The 18,268-nt window shown below is 37.7% G+C and overlaps 1 protein-coding gene across 5 annotated transcripts in view; it reads right to left on the bottom strand.

The window, feature by feature from the left end:
• Positions 1–18,268, bottom strand: part of Mid1 (midline 1) — a 336,875-nt gene that overhangs the window by 58,331 nt on the left and 260,276 nt on the right. For all 5 annotated transcript variants that reach the window (XM_075957452.1, XM_075957453.1, XM_075957454.1 and 2 more), the window contains exon 3: positions 9,420–9,515. In XM_075957452.1, the coding sequence (XP_075813567.1) occupies positions 9,420–9,515 (96 nt within the window). The remainder of the gene's footprint in view (positions 1–9,419; positions 9,516–18,268) is intronic.

Genomic DNA, 18,268 nt, shown 5'->3' with positions numbered 1-18,268 from the left:
ATTTTCTAATTCTAGTATGCCAGAAGAGTTTTACTGGTATCTTCTCCCTATTCCTCATGAATTTTAAGAAAGTAAAATGATCCAATGACTCTTATGAATATTTTTTTACCCCAAAAGCATTGAGTACAGGTATGTGCTGGATAATATTTTTACAACCAATCACTTTAATTCACACTGAGAAAAACAGGTTTTCTTCATAACTTTTTAATATTAGTGAGCCTGGTGGCAGAAACTACATATAGTAATGCACATAATGTACCCAAGACATTTCAGATAGAGTTGATCTGAAATGATGGGATTTAATACAGTAGACAGTTAGTTCTTTTACATTTGTGTCACAGGAAACCTAAGACCTGAAGCTGAAAAATTATTTCACTATAGCAGTGGCCACAATAGTTTCTGAATGCTAACAATTGTCCCATCACCTTGTCACCTTTTTAGAGCTATTTGCATGAATGGGAGTTTGCTGGTCTGGTTTAATAAGACCCAGAGTTTAACTAAATAATCCGTGACAACATCTTTACAAGGTGCCAAATGGAGTGGGAACCTGAGTCTTCTCTGCAAGTAGCAATGAACTAAAATTTGAATACAACTTTAGATACTCAAGTTGCCCACAGCAGAATCTACTTCATCCAGATCACAAACAACATGTCCATGAGACTTAAAAGGCAGGTGTGTGTGTGTGTGCGTGCATGGCTTTCTGTATATATGTCTGTGTGTTTCTGTGTCCATGTATGTGTTTTTATGTGTGTATATATGTATTTTGATGTTGGCCTTTGTCCAATGTTCTGGATGAAGCAACTGCCAATTTCTCCACCAAGAGAGAATACGTTCACAATAGAAAATGGCACAATGAACTGAAGCAAAAATGTCCATCTTTCTTTCAAGATAACCCATCCCCATCATTCCTCTTAACTCATACAGCCCACTACTGGAGCAGAAATCTAGTTAAAAATGCTTAATTCACTCACAAAATGTCTGCTGTTCCATATGCCAATACTGGAAGCCACAGAAGGCCAGTTAAAGAAATAAACATCATTAAAAGAGAAGGAAAAACTAAGGGAGAAAAATAAAAGAGCCACAGAGAATTTGAAAAGTGATTTCAGGCCAGAGAGATGACTTGTCTGGTAAGGGAGCTTGCTGCTGCACCCGAGGACCTGAGGTCCATCCTTAGAATCCACATGGTGAAGAGAGAACCAATTGCCACAAATTGTTCTCTGACAGCCCTTTAAGAGATACATACCCACATATATGTACAAACACACACACTCACTCACACACATACATACACACAGGCACACACACACAAATAGTTTAAAAATTTAAGGAGATTAGAAACAAGGCAAGATTAATCAAGAGCCAAGGCTAGCACACTGACAAGCTGCTGGATTAGACCTTGGACAAAGACAGTCAGTTGGGCCTCTATCTTCCCCAAACAATGACAGTTGGTCACAATTTTCTACTTGTTCTCCATTCCTATCTCAGGATAGATTGATAGTCACTGTCACCAACAATTCCTCCAAGTGGTCTTTTACAATGTGTTATATTTGCTACAAAAATAAGAGTAATGACTCCATGTATTTTCTTAAGCAATAAAACAGGTTTTCTGATTTTTCAATGACAATCAGTAGGAGAATGTGGTAATGAGAGCTGCAATCTATATTTAACCTACAAAAAAGTAAGTTCTGAAGCTAGTCCATTTTTTAAAATTTAAATTAATTTTCCCTCCATTTTTTTTTCAGTCAGCATTTTACTATGTTGCCCAGGCTGGCTATAAACAATCCATCCTACTGCCTGAGAGTCCTCAATGATGGTAGAGTGTGTGTGTGTGTGTGTGTGTGTGTGTGTGTGTGTGTGTGTGTGTGATCACCTTCAGTTCCTGACCCAAATTTTGGTCACTTCTCATAAGCTTATTTTATGCTCTAGATAACAGTAACTCCAATCTTGACCTGAGGGAGCTTTTACTGGAATCCTCTCCTGGAAGAAACAAAGCAGAACAGTTAAAGCCTATCGTTTAGAGAGCCCTAGACATCAGCTTAACACAAACATTTGCCGGAGTCCCTCTAAGGTTGCTCTCTCAATGCCTCTACCTGCCTTGATGTGCTTTCTTCTCTAGTTACACAATCACAAGGTCATTTCACTTATTTTCCGTCATTTGTTTGCCCACAGGTTGTGAAAACAGTGTGTGTGTGTGGGAGCAGAAATTCAAGGGCTTATATTTTTTAAAGAAAAGCAGAAGGGAACCCCCAGGATGGGGGTGGGCTCATGAGGATGTAACATTTCCTTCTAAAACCTGAGAAGGAATTCATTGATTGAATTCACAACAATGCAGAGTCACCTCCGTGCTGAGTGTTCTTAGCCCCAGCTAGCATGGGAATGTTGTTTTCCCCAAGAAAGCTCAGACTCCGATACAAGGACAACTTCAGGAAGAGGAAAAGGAAGAAGTATAGTCTAGAAATCTAGGTTGTGAAGCAGGAAATTCTTTTCTACTGAACTGATTTGAAAGAATAGCTTGCTGGTGCCCAACACATTCCACTACCTTTCTGGAGTCCCATTAATACTGTGGTCTTTTCACATGGATGAGTGATTATTTTGCAGGAAGATAAATATATTATTTTCCAAATAGCTACAAATACCAATTCCTGAAATGAGTGAGGGTTACCAGCGAACACAATCTACATGTCTTATGAATTGTCATTGAACTTTCAAGAGCCAATTTCAAACTCAGATGCCAAATTAAATGCTTCCCAACTCCCATCTCTCCAAAGCTGCTCCCAACCTATCTTTCCTTCATGCATGTCTTCCAGTTTTCTATGATACACACACACACACACACACACACACACACAGTTTCAGAGTATGTATGCACTTCTCCACGTCCAAGTCCATATTTTCATTTACCCTCCATCAGCAGTACCTTTCCTTAAATCAGGCTCAGATCTTCTTTCCCAGTGGCCAGCAGGAACTAATTTCTCCCTTCTCTGAATTTTTGAAGGATATAATCTGCGCCTCTCTTTTGGTAAGCATATTGTGTTGTCGGTGCTCTTCAGTCTTAGTGAAGACAATGAGTCCCTGATGAGAAAGGTCCCTTGGCACCTAACACAGTGTGCCACACATCATAGGTGCTCTATTCAAATTGAAAATATGAATAAAATAGGCCCTTGACCAAATTAAAGAACCAGACTCCAGACCAGAAATACGTGTGAAAGAGCTTGATAGCATCAGTCTCCGAACAGAAAGTCACAGTAAAAAAAAATTATCCCAAATTTAGCAAATCAGTGAATATTCTGTGAAGCCAGTCCTTGCCAGGGTCACCTGATCCTTCAAACTGTGGACTTCCTAATTTTTATGGATTAGGACTTACTATTCTGCAGAGGCTGATATTAGAGGAAATAGATAACATGCAACTTATTTTACTGAAATGTTAAGGACAAGACTACATTTTCTTGTGGACCGCTAATCTCATTTTGCATCTAATTTTGGCATGTCATTCTGTTATTCTTTTTCTTTACTACTCCCCACTTTCACTTATATATACCAGGCTATGATATCCTCTTATGTTCAAGAGGGATTTTATGATTTTATGACCCTGACAGCTCTTCATTAATTATTCAGATATGTATTCAATCAATTATTACAGGAAAACTTGGAGTTACATATTTAAAATATACCCTTTGAGAATTTTAATAATTAGGATAAATATAATAAGTATTGCTACTACCATTGTTCTATCCATAAACAATTATTTAATTTTTATTTAGAATACATTTCTTGGTTTGCAAATTTAATCAACAACAAGCATTTATTTCCACTCCAAAGGACTTACAAAACAACAGAGAAAGAAATACTCTTAAATTTTTTTTAAGAATCACTTCTAATGGCATGTGTGTCTATTTGTAAGTTGACCACAAGTAATTCAGTAATAGTTTTCTCTTCACAATTAGTATCTCAACTAAAATAATACCTGATCTCTTGAAATACATGGCCTGATGATCAATTTATTGAACTTATCTCTCATCTGAACTTACTGAACATAATGGAGTATAATTTTGCATCATGCTACAATGAATACCATTTTGTAAATTCAAGTCAAACTAACATTGCATTAAGAACAAGGCATTTGTTCTGAAATTATTACCAGCCATAATGGAAACCAGACATTAATGTTTTAAGAAATAACTAGCAGAAATTGAATGAAATAATCACCCAACCCATAAAGCATTTATAAGATTTACCATAAAGCAAGGTGATTTTTTTTACTAAAGAGAAATAAATCTTTCTTATTATCCTAAACATCAAATGCCCTGACATCATAAAAATAAAATATAGCACATGGATCATTCTATTTTGTTCATCTAGTTATACATGTAATAATACATGTTCACTTTGCTCTGAAATAATGAAAAACATTATGCTTCTTCACTATTATTTCCCATGTTACTTAATCAATAAGGCGCAAACAAATGCAATTTCAGTGGGCTAGAAAGGTCAAGGTTCTGCAACCTGCTATTGTTGATGCTGTTTCCTTCACACTCTAAGCTGCAACTAATGGCATAAAAGACAGACAAGAAGATAATTTATTGATTAAAGGAAGGGATCTGTGGCATGAACCCTGGAGCTAATCCTTTCAACATCCATGTTGCTCTGTTCTATAACATTCCTTTATACCATGCTTTCCAGCACCAAAATGATGAGCATTAGAACGGAGGGTTCAGGGAGGGAAAACATCCCATTCCTACCCCTGAACACATTACAGAAACATATAGCAAATTAGGAGCTTGGAAAATTTGTCAATGCTGTTTCTTCCCAGTAAGCAATTTTAAACTTCCAATCATAAAGCATTACACCAAATCTCCAGTGTTTGCATGCATAGCAGAAATGCTTTTAGGCTGGGAGTATCTGAAAACTTAGCTTTATTGTACTGAAGAATATACCATCACAAACACCATTGAATGGCAGAGAATTAGATCACATTCCCAATTCCTTGAATACTTTTAAGACAGTCCTTCTGAAACCTATAGGATAAGCTCAGGTCCTGACTCCACTGTAAACTATAAGTTTTCAGGCAAATTGTATCTCTTTCTCTCTGTCTCTGTTTTTCTACCTCTCTCTCTGCATCTGTCTCTATCTTTTCTCTGTATTCCTCTCTCTTTCCCTTGCTTCCTCCCTTCCTCCCTTCCCTCCTTCCATGTCTGCCTCCTCCTCTCTCTCTGTGTTCATCCACGTGTACTGGTTCACATGTGTGCACGTGGGAGCAAAGGAAACCTTGTTGTCATTCCGCAGACACCATCTCACCATACACTTTTGTAGGGGGAATAGGGTCTCTCACTGACTAGTCTTGCAACTCAGTGAACCCCAAGGATCTACCTGCCTCCACATCCTTGGCACCACCCTGACTGACAATTTGTTTTATTAACTTAGGTTCTAGGGATCGAACTCAGGTCCTCATGGTTGTAAATTGAATAAAGACTTTAATACCTAGGTCATTTCTTCAGTCCCCAATTCTTTCTTCCTTAAGTTCTGAGGGAGGGAATACTGAGTAAAACAGCTAAACTCAAGGGACATTTGTGAGGCAGTATGGAAACCTAATTAATACAGTAGAAGCTTCTTAGAAAATATATATATTTATATATATGCAATCTACATCAAATTGCCAAATAATGGGGAAGACAGAGTATTAAATGGCTATCTCTTGTCACCAAGTGAAGCTTCCAGTACCATGATTGGGTTACATCTAATTAAGTTTTTCACCAATGAAATCCCATGGGAATCCCCAAACAACCCAGGCCAAGACTGTAAGGTTTCTTTCGCAAATTAATGCTGAAGAGAATTCATTGACACAAGTCAATGAACATGGAGAAGGCAAGCTAGTGCCTACATAGAACCTTCACTCCTATATTCTAGTGTCTTTGGTACAGGAAAGTACTCTACATGCTCCCAAAAGAAAAACGTAAGCACCAGTCCAGTCACAACCCCTTTGTTCTACAATGGTGTCCTGACTGTAAAATATGCTAGGACAATGGGAGCACAAAGATGGTAAGAATAATCAACCAAAAACTGACTTGATTTAAGACCCGCTCCATGAGATAGAGCCCATACACAATATTGCTTGTGTGACCAAGAACCAGAGACTAGATAGGGACCTACAGTAAAATCAAATATTACTATTATAAAAAATGTAGCAAAAAATTACTCTTAATGACATTCTGCTACACTCATAGATCAGTGCCTTGTTTGGCCATTATCAAAGAAGCTTCCACCTTTGTTCCACCTCAGATGGGAACAAATACAGAAATCCACAGCCAGATAATATGTACTGAGTGCGAGACCTTAGAACACTTGGCCCTCAATGTAATGGCTTTGTCAAGTCCCTCTCCTCAAAGCTCAGAGAACCTCCCACAGAAGAGGAGGCAGAAAGAGTGTAAGAGAGCTGGAAGGCATGAAAGACACCAAGAAACAAAGCTCGCTAAATCAATAGGATCAAAGCTCTTATGAACTCAGAGACTGAGGCAGCCTGCACAGGTCTGCACCAAGTCGTGTGTGTGTGTGTGTGTGTGTGTGTGTGTGTGTGTGTGTGTGTGTGTTATAGATTCCAGTTTAGTGTTTCTTATGGGATTCCTGAGTGTATGAATGAGTGGGTCTTTGATTCCTGTGTTATCTCTTGGGCTTCTTTTTTTCTGTTTGTTTGTCTTGTCCAACTCCAATGTGTTAGTTTTTGTTTTATGATGATATTATGTTATTTTTAAAAAGAGTGCGCCTCCCTAAAACACAGTCACCAATCTAGGATACAGCAAATGTCTAAGTTACATTTTATGTGCCAGTAGGAATAAAAACAAAAGCTAAGAGATTACCTGTATTCCATCATTGATTTAAAGTTATAGTTGGATTGTTGCTGGTCTGTTGAGAAACATGGCTCTTTGAATTTAAAAAAATAGTACATTCTATGAAATCAGTACCTGATTGGCTGCTGTGCTGTTCTTCAGTTGTGCTTTTATCTGAATCTGCAGACATCCAATATGCTATGATCTTTATTATTCTTTCTACTATATTGTGAATCTGCTTTCACAATTCTGGGCACATAAGGTCATGCATTATAATTACCTATTTAGAAGATAAATATGACTACAAAACATCATTATTTTGAGAGCAGTGAACTTTTCTCTATTTCTCCCCATCCCAATCTCTGCTAGGTTCTATGGTAACTTTTCGATTTTCTGTTCCAAGGACTTCAAGTATTAAAATCATACAGACTTTATCTTTTTATGTTTGACTTATTTCACTTGGCACAATGTTTTAAAAGACAAATGCATTTAGGATGATGGGAATTTTCTGAATGTGGTGGTGAGTAGGTGTACAATATTAAAAATTTATTGAATGTTGCTGAATAGTGGGAAAGTTGTTAAAATGGTAAATTTTTACACATTCAAGTTTAAAAATTCCTCTCATAGTTTTACTAACTATATTCTAGTAAGAGTAATTTTCTTTGATGGGTTTTTCTCTTTTTTAATGTTCCTATATTTTTGATGTTTAGTACTTCTGATTCTGTAGTGGAAATGATGACTAATACATAGTCAAAATGCTAGATTCTTTCATGTTTCTTACAAATATATTTTAATTGAAAGAGAATTATATTTTTGCCTCCCCCTCTCCTTTCTCTTGCCCCTTCCAGGTTCTCTGCCTCCAATTCTTTCATGCCCCCTAGCTCTCAAGTTAATAGCCTCTGTTTACCCTGATTATTATTGTTATATACATATATAGATATGAATATGTATTTATAAATATATAAATATACTTTCATGAGTTTGAGAAAAAAAACATTGTCTCTCTAAACATGGATATTAGGGGGAGGTGAACTATTGAAAATATTGTTACTTAGAGCAAAGAGATACAACTCTGGTATAGAAATCAAGATAAATATTCATTATTAGAGTAACCCTCAACTTGTGACTGGAAGACAGGCAAGAAGAACATGGGCATGCAGATATCAGGTGGCAGTTGACCAGAGAGCCTTGTTAGGTTAAAGAGCAGATAGCTTGAAAACTTTCATTTGGGCGTATGAGTTAGGGCATGGGCAAAGATGGGCTGAGCCACTGACTTTCAATTTCTCCTTATGCATTGTAGAATCACTACAGGTTCTGTTAGTGTTGCAATAGTGGGTTTTCACAACACTTATATGAAAGCTATGTAGAATGTAGTGTAGACCTGTAGTGGGAGAAACTATGTAAAATTAAATGTGGAATGAGACCTTGTTTGCAAATACTGTGTGTGCCAATGCCATGAAAGAGTAAGATGGGTCCTAACACAGTGGCTCGATTACGAAAGGAAATTTGAGCACAGTCTCTGAGATGCACAGAGAGAATAGCATGTGACAATTGAGGTATAGAGGGTAGTGCTGCAGCTGGAACCAGCAGAAGATGGGAAGGAGCAAGAAGGACCTTCCCTAGAGCCTTTAAATAGGAGAACAGTACTGCTGACATCTGCAATTCAGACGTCTACCATCCGGAAATATGAGACAATAAACTTATATTGTTTTATGATAATTAAGAATATGGTGCTTTGTTATAGCAGCCCTAGTAAACTTACAAAACACCTTCTAAATTGTACTTTCGAGGGGTGTTCTTTGTAAGGGTAATCAAAATCTACAATAATAGAAATGGCATGTGATAATCAAGAAGGTGCTATAAAATGAGGGGGATTCAGCAGCCCTGGATGTGTAAAAAGTCTCCAAACTTCTAGCTTTTGCCAATTTCATCTTCTGTATATGTTTGGCATCTGTAAAATATTAAATATTAAGAAAGATTTTCCTTTTACAACATTTATTTTAGTACTATTCTGAGTGGGGTTTTGTGTCTATCAGTATGCCATGTGCATGTATGAGGGGCCTGTGGGTAACAAAAGAGGGAGTCAGATCCCTGCAGCTGGAGTTATGAGACTATAAGACACCCTATGGAGCTGGGTGGAGGTGCAGACCTCTAATCCTAGCACTCAGGGGGCAGAGGCAGGTGGATCTCTGTGAGTTTGAGGCCTGCCTGGTCTACAAACCAAGTTGCAGGACAGTCAGTACTGTTACACTGAGAAGCACTGTCTTGAAAACCCAAGAAAAAGATTGAGCCATCTCTCCAGTCCCAAGAAAGATTTCTCCTTTAAAGTATAGAATTGAGTGGACAGGGGGCTGGAGAGATGGCTCAGTGGTTAAGAGCATTGCCTGCTCTTCCAAAGGTCCTGGGTTCAATTCCCAGCAAACCACATGGTGGCTCACAACCATCTGGAATGAGATCTGTGCTCTCTTCTGGCCTGCAGACATACACACAGACAGAATAAAAATTGCATACATAATAAATAAATAGAATTGAGTAGACAGAAGAAGTTTAAGCTGGCACTTGTCACCTGAAATATGGGGGTAGAGGGTGGATACTCACTTCAACATGTTGACAGGTTTGGATGAGTTTAGCCAAAAGGGTTTCCAGTTCTGTGTTCCTCTTAATGAGATTGGTGAGATTGCTCTCCAAGTTTTGCTGTTTAAAAAAGGAAGAGAGAAATGTTATTCTGTGAACTTTTCTACTTTAGTAGGTATAAAACTGTTCATTCTCAGAAAAGGATGAATAGATATTTTTCAGAATCCTAGTGCTATTAACTCAATTTCAAGTATTTAAAAATTTAAACTAGATTTTCAAAAGTTGTATCTCAAAGACTTCAGATTTGTAATACCATTTAGCAAAGAGGACATGGGGGTTCTGGGTATGGTTCAATGATAGAGCACTTGCCTAGCAAGCACCTGGATTTTATCAAAAGAAAAGAAAAACAAATAATAATAAAAACATAAATTCATTCTGCAATTTATTTAAAAAATTAGCCTGCTTTTATTTCCTCAAATTTTCACTCAGAAAGGCATAGTAAGGAACAGAGCTATTCTCATCTTATGTCTAATACAAGTGACAAGAAACAGATAATCTCACTCCATTACTGAAAATGTTCATGAGTTGTAGAAGGTTCTTAGTAGAATTTTTGGGGACGCTTATGTAAAATATCATATCATCAGCAAATAGTGAGAGTTTGATTCTTTCTTTTCCAATTTGTTTGTATCCCCTTGATCTTCATTTGTTGTCTTATTGATCTGGCTAGGACCTTAAGAACTATAGTGAATAGATATGGAGAGAGTAGACAACCTACTCTTGTTCCTGATTTCAGTGGGATCTCTGGGAGTTTCTCTCCATTTAGTTTGATATTGGCTGTTGGCTTGCTGTATATTGCCTTTATTATGTTTAGGTATGTTCCTTGTATCCCTGCTCTCTCCAAGACCTTCATCATGAAGGGATGTTGTATTTTGTCGAAAGTTTTTTTTTCGGCATCTAATGAGATGATCATGTGGTTTTTATTTTTCAGTTTGTTTATATGGTGGATTACGTTGACAGATTTTTGTATGTTAAACCATGCCTGCATCTCTGGGATGAAGCCAACTTGATCATGGTGGATGATGGTTCTGATGTGTTCTTGGATTTGATTTGCCAGTATTTTATCTAGTATTTTTGCATCAATGCTCATGAGTGAGATTGGTCTGTGATTCTCTTTCTTAGTAATATCTTTCTGTGGTTTGGGAATCAGGATAATTGTAGCCTCATAAAAAGAGTTTGGCAATGTTACTTCTGTTTCTATTGTGTGGAATAATTTGAGGAGTATTGGTATTAGTTCTTCATTGAAAATCTTGTAAAATTTTGAGCTGAAGCCATCCGGTTCTGGACTTTTTTTGCTTGGGAAACTTTTGATGACTGCTTCTATTTCTTCAGCAGTTATAGGTCTGTTTAATTTGCTTATCTGGTCTTGATTTAATTTTGGTAAGTGATATTTATCCAAAAAGTTGTCCATTTCCTATAAGTTTTCCAATTTTGTGGAGTACGGATTTTCGAAATATGACCTGATGATCTTCTGTATTTCCTCTGTGTCTGTTGTTTCGTCCCCCTTTTCATTTCTAATTTTGTTAATTTGGATAGTCTCTCTCTGCCTTTTTGTTAGTTTGCATTAAGGTTTGTCTATTTTATTGATTTTCTCGAAAAACCAACTTTTTGTTTCATTATTTTTTATATTGTTTTTTTTGTTTCTATTTTTTTTTTTTTGATTTCAGCTCTCAATTGAAGAAGACACCAGAAAGTGGAAAGATCTCCCATGCTCTTGGATAGGTAGAATTAATATAGCCAATCTTACCAAAAACAATCTACAGATTCAATGCAAAATGTCCATCAAAATCCCAGCAATATTCTTCATAGATCTCGAAAGAACGATACTCAGTTTCATATGGAAAAGCAAAAAAACCCAAGATACTGAAAACAATTCTGTATAATAAAAGACCTTCTGGAGGCATCACAATTCCTGCCTTCAAACTCTACTACAGAGCTACAGTACTGAAAACAGCCTAGTAGTGGCATAAGAACAGACAGGAGGATCAATGGAACTGAATCGAAGACCCAGATATTAATCCACACACCTTCAAACACGTGATTTTTGACAAAGAAGTAAACAATAACAAGTGAAAAAAAGAAAGCATATTTAACAAATTGTGCTGGCATAACTGGATATCAACATGTAGAAGAATGAAAATAGACCCATATCTATCACCCTGAACAAAACTCTAGTCCAAATATTTCAAAGACCTCAACATAAAGCCAGCCACATAGAACCTTATAAAAGAGGAAGTGGGAACTACACTTGAATGCATTGGCCAGGAGACCACTTCCTAAGTATAACCCCAGCATCACAGACTGAAAGAAACAATTAATAAATGGGACCTCCTGAAACTTAAAAGTTTCTGTAAAGCAAAGGATATGGTCAACAAGACAAAATGAAGGCCTACAGAATGGGAAAAGAGCTTCACTAACCCCACATCAGACAGAGGTCTGATCTCCAAAATGTACAAAAAACTCAAGAAATTGGTCATCGAAAGAACACATAATACAATAAAAAAAAATGGAGTACAAATCTAAACAGAGAACTCTCAACAGAGAGTTTTTAGGCTGAAAAACACTTGAGAAAATGTTCAACATCCTTAGTCATCAGAGAAATGCAAATCAAAACAACTCTGAGATTCCATCTTACACCTGTAAGAATGGCCAAGATAAAAAACACTGAGGACAACTTATGCTGGAGAGGTTGTGGGGTAAAGGGAACACTTCTGCATTGCTGGGGGGAATGCAAACTGGTACAACCCCTTTGGATGTCAGTGTGGTGATTTCTCAGAAAATTAGGAAACAACCTTCCTCAAGACCCAGTAATACCACTTTTGGGTATATATCCAAAGGATGCTCAATCGTGCCACAAAGACATGTGCTCAACTATTTTCATAGCAGCATTGTTTGTCATAGCCAGAACTTAGAAACAACCTAAATGCTCCTCAACCAAAGAATGGATAAGGAAAATGTGGTACATTTACACAATGGAGTACTACACAGCAGAAAAAAATAACATCTTGAATTTTGCAGGAAAATGGGTGAAGCTAGAGAACATCATTTTGAGTGAGGTAACCCAGACCCAGAAAGACAGTTATCACATGTACTCACTCATAAGTGGTTTTTAAACACAAAGCAAAGAAAACCAGATCACAAATCACAATCCCAGAGAACTTAGACAACAATGAGAACCCTAAGAGAGACATACATAGATCTAATCTACATGGGAAGTAGAAAGTAGAAAAAGACAAGATCTCCTGAGTAAATTGGGAGCATGCAGACTTTGGGGCAGAGTTGAAAGGGAGGGGAGAGGCAGGGAGGGGAGTAGAGAAAAATGTAGAGCTCAATAAAAATCAATAAAAAATGTAAAAAAGAAATATATCTCTGTATTTTAAAGAATTCAATTTATTAACATGAATTTTATCTTATAGCTTAGGTTTGGTGATGTTAGTTTTTTTTTTTAATAGTCTTGCTCTGTAGCCTAGGTTCATTTCAAATTCTCTTCCCCTTTGACTTAACATTCCAAGTGCTTGGACTGCAGGTGTGAACCACCATACCAAGGCTGCATAGTCATTTTTATAATGAGCGCATTTTTGTTTTCAGTGGGTTCTTTATCATGTATCTCTTTTCTTTTTAAAATGCTTTCTGTTCCTGTTCCAAAAATGCAACTCCCCTCATAATTCTAAAAGAGCTAAACATTATTATTGTTAAACTCTTTTGAGAAAGAGGAGATCCACATTTCCTGGCATTTGTTTAGTGTTTCCCAAGGATCTGAGTTTAGTTTGTGTCTTGTAATTTTTGTCTGACAGTTCATCTGCTGTGAACTTTCTTCCCCATGTTGTGATTTGGGTATTCATGTAGTCTAGCTAAGGGAGGTGCACACACTGAGGTTAGAACTCTCCCAGAGGACACCCGTGTGCAAGTGAGGTACAAATCCTGCTTTGGCCCAGTGCCTTGTTTCCTTCCACGTCACTTCCACGTCTGGCTTCAATTCCAGAGAAGGTGTGAGGTGTTCTGTGTGCCAAGTGTTTGCATGAGGAATCTTTTCTTTCAGCTGTTGGAGGCTTTTGCCACAAGACATATACAGTCACATAAGTGTTCCCTATATCCCCACTGTTCTACTTCATCCTTACTTCTTGGGAGCAGTCCAGCTTCAGTCTCCACCATTTCTTTTACCCCGTTTCTTGTCTTCTTGTCCTTAACCATAATCTGTTCTTGCTCATGTTTACATTATAAGCAATAAGTTTGTTAAGCTTGGATATATATATATATATATATATGAAGGCACTTTAGAGAATGGGTACAACAGCAGTGTAGGTGAAACCTGACCGTTTTCAAACCAATCTTCCCTTCCACACATGCACATGAGAATGCCAGTACACACACACACACAAACACACACACACACACACTCAGAGAGAGAGAGAGAGAGTTTCTACTGTTTGGAGAAAATGAACTGCAGAATTGGAGATTGAGACTGAGACATTCCATTGCTCAGTGTCCTTGATTTAGGCATGACTATAGTAAGGTGAATTTGTCAGCTTCTTTTCATGTTAACTTTATAGAATCCTTTTACTTTTCTTCATGGCTGACCACTGATAGCAGGAAATTTCTCAGAAAATACATCATCTAAACTGTTTAGAGTTCAATTGTCATAGGTATGACTTTTCTAAATCTCGTCATAAAGAGAGCCAAATAAATGCAATCCAACACATTCATATTTTACAAACATCTGCTTGCTTCCCCCTCCCATTATTAAGCATACCACATGCATAGAATCTGTTTTTAATCAACTGATACAAAGACTAAAGCCTGCGGTTTAAGCACTTTGACCTACCCAGATCCCTTGGGGTTATTAAAATTTAAATAGTATAAGTGTTATTGAGGTCCACAAAGAATTACTGAGGTAGTTAGAAATACAATAAAGGGAAATTAAACTGGGAGAGATTTGTTTCCAAGTAGTACCAAAGGGGCTGACAACACTTTTGAAGAGAACGTAGGCAATGGGACAGTAACAAAATCCCATCTTCGCTAAGCCATGCATTCCTAAGCTTCCACTACAGGGACTTCACTGGAGGTTTTCTGGAATTTAACTCTGTCACTCACACTCTGTATGGTGGCCTGTAGCTCTTTAACTTCCTAATTTTGAATTTTCTCTGCATGGGTAAAAAAAGATAACACTTTTCAGTGTTAGAGTCTTGGAACTAGAGCACTTCAGAGGTGAAGGAGAGAGGATCAGTATGTCAAGGTCATCTTAAGCAATCTAAAACCCTGTCTCAAAACAAAACAAAGTGAAACTTCCCTGTGTGATTCACATTTTCTTATGTATTTGTAAAAGAATCTAAAGAACACACAAATATAGTTCTAGCTTTCTGTTGTTACCCTAAATTCACCAAGATTTCTTCATGTTCTGGTCAAGTCAAGCTATAAAGAAACCAAAATGACCATGAAGAGATGTGGGTTTTCATTCCAAACTGGCCTATCAGTGGATATATCTTTGGCTTAGTTTCCTATAAATAGCATGAGTATAATGGTCACCTATATCTATACTATCAGTAAGGTCATAGGAGAAAATAAACATATGTACCAGGAAGCTACACAATTGTTGATTGAAAGGAAAAAACATTCAGCCTGTTCTCACAGCTGGTGGATGGGTTTTTTATTCATACATGCACCTGTGATCCTCTGTCTCAGGGCTGTATATAAACCCAGGAAAGGCAGACTACAGTTCTGGGGAAAGCCAACTGGTGCCTTTGGAATCAGTTCTCTACCAAAGGGAACTTCATTTTCTGAATGGGACCACTCAGAGTTGTAAACTATAAATCCCCCACCCCTGGGCTTCGTTGAGTAGGAATGTGTAGATCTGTAGCAATAGCATGCTCACTAACATTCCCTCTTTCTTCTCCCTTCCCAGTGCTTCTTGGATCATCTCCTAGTTCAAACTCGCAGAGTCTGCATCTGGGAGAAGTCACCTCAAACTGCTTCCGTGGACATCCTAAAGCATCCTGAGTTTTGATGAGAAATGAGAGGGCGACTGAGCTGACAATTCATTACTTTAGAAAGGTATTTGCAAATTATCTCTCCTCCCTCAACTAATAGTCTAGCTTTCTGTTTCTAGAGGTCTCCTAGCCTCCAGATTCCAGGTTCTCTATTGGCACTGTTAGCAGACATCTAAATGGGAGAAACACATTTGAGACACATTTGGAATTTTCTAGTAGTTGCTGGTATTTTTTTGTTATTGTTTGTTTGTTTGTTTGAGACAGGCTTTTCATGTGTAACAGTCTTAATTGTCTTGGAACCATCTCTGTGGACCGGCTGGCCTTAAACTCACAGAGATCCGCCTGCCTCTGCCTCCAGAGTGCTAGGATTAAAGGCGTGTGCCACCACTGCCCGGCCAGTAGTTGCTGTTTTAAAAGGGAAAATAAAAAAAAAAACAACTAAGCTTAATGGCACTATTGTTTCAAAATGCAACGTGTATGTTAGCATTAGCAAGGTATTTTATGCTCTTTTTTTTTCTTCTTCCTGTCTTTGGGATCTTAACTTGATAGAGGAGGGTCATCTGTCTATTGGTTAATAAAGAAACTGCCTTGGCCCTTTAATAGGACAGAAAATTTGGTAGGCGGAGTAGACAGAACAGAATGCTGGGAGGAAGAAGCCGAGCTGCAGTCGCCATAGCTCTCCTCTCAGAGATGGAAGCAGGCTAGAATCCTTCCTGGTAAGCCATGACCTCGTGGTGCTACGCTCATTAATAGAAATGGGTTAAACAAGATGTGAGAGTTAGCCAGTAAGAGGCTAGAGCTTATGGGCCAGGCAGTGTTTGAAAGAATACAATTTGTGTGTTATTATTTTCAGGGCTAAGCTAGCCCTGTGGGATCCAGGCGGGAACATTGCCTGCCACTCCTTCTTTTACATTAACTCATACTTATCAGTCAAATTTCAAGTGCACCACAGCAACACAAAGCTAGTAATGAATAATACTTACTTCACTCTCGAAAAAAAAACTTTTTAGTGAGGAGCCACGTAGAACTGAGACTGTTTTGGTCTTACTTAGTCTGTAACAATGATTCAGTTCTGTTGCTGGTTCATCACAAAAGCAGCTACAGACAGAGATTATGAAAATGAGTGAACACCACACTATTGTACTCTAATAAAACTTTATTTACAAAACAGGTAGTAAATGAAATTTGTCTGTAATTATTGTTGCCAAAGCTTGGTACAGATACTACAATATAAAAACTAAACTGTCACCATTTTCTGGGATACTCGTATGTATACACACACACACACACACACACCTTATGTCAAACACTAATCTCTGTCTCCAATCTTTTGTGTGAGACTGCAGCCTCAGGAAAAAATTCTTTGTAGACAAAATAGAAAAGGGTACTTTCTGTTTACAGCTGGCTAGCTTAGCCTGACAGAACTCACAACAATCTGGGGACAATTCAACACCAGTGAGACCTGTAGACATTTGCCTCCTAGAAATCTGGTCATTAATCACACAAAGCCTGGTGGGTGGATTCAGACACGAGCTCTAAGACCCCCAAGAAGTCTTTTATCTCTCTGTGACTCACTGTCCTCATGACATGCTAAGGGACAAGCAGAAGGAAACGTATGCAACCCCACAAAAGAAAGCCGGGCACAAATAGTGTTCTAGAATTGTTGATTACATGGAATAAAGAACTTGGGTTCAACTTTGAACTTTTATGAGAACTATAAAAGAATAATTTGTAATCTACCATCAAAATAAAAAAGTATTTCCCTTCATTTCAAAAACTATTTTTTCTATAGATTTTTAATATACTAATATGTAGCTATATGACTACATCCTATCCCAGGTTACATCTTCCAGAAATACGAAGTCCAATTTCTTAATAGTCTCATGATATTGTATTGATGTCACTATTCTTATCTTAGCTACACGCACACTCACACAGTACACACACTCACACGCTACACACACTACACACATACACACTCTATTGTTTGTGTGTGTGGTGTGCATGTATGCTAATTCTCAGTGAATGCTAATGTCACTAGTTGGTGTCCTATTATTTACGAAGCCTTTTTTACTTTCTAATCTAAATGGGCAAGTTTTTGTTGAGTCTTAAGCAAGTGTCTATTTCCCCTACTTCCCCAACTCTCTCACTGTTTCTGCCATCGACAGTGTTCTGTGGATCCCAGCGTTATTCTCAGCCTATCCATAGGCACATGCCCTTCCATGTGATATGCTTGTACATATCAGAAAATAATCAGCACTGAAAAAAGAGGAAACCAAAACCATAGTATGCATCAAGTACCTATATTATACTTGTTTCTGCTTATTTGTTCCCCACCATACACCTTCAAATAATCACATGGGAGCATTTAGCATGAAAAACTGAATATTCACTAGACATCCTTTCTGAAATCTAATGCAGTAAATAATTGCTACATTTATTTCAAATTCTATTTTAAACCAAAATAAATTGTTTCTAGGTTTAATTCACAATGTCATCCTCAAGTGAGTTTTTTACATTACTATTAATTCTGAGAGAGAAAAGTCATTGTTGAGAAAGTAAACTGTCACGGTTTGGGTATGATTTGACCAGTCTTCAAGGATCCACTTGTATTTAAAGATATGGCCTCTAGGGTGGTACTACCGGAATGTTGTAGAAAGCATCTTTATGATTAGGGTCTTGTGAGAGACCAGTGTGTAACACACCTTGGAAGGTGGTTTTCAAAAGACTCATTCGTGACTCTCTAAGAGACCTGCTATAAAAGGCTGAACCTGGGCTTGCCCAAATCACTCTGTCTCCCAGTTCAAGATGTGATTCCTTACTTCAACATAC

This window comes from Microtus pennsylvanicus, chromosome X (genome assembly GCF_037038515.1).
Source record: "Microtus pennsylvanicus isolate mMicPen1 chromosome X, mMicPen1.hap1, whole genome shotgun sequence".
In the NCBI taxonomy this organism is placed as follows: Eukaryota; Metazoa; Chordata; class Mammalia; order Rodentia; family Cricetidae; genus Microtus; species Microtus pennsylvanicus.
Note: the sequence above shows the minus strand (reverse complement) of the source record. Positions and strands in the feature narration are given on the sequence as shown.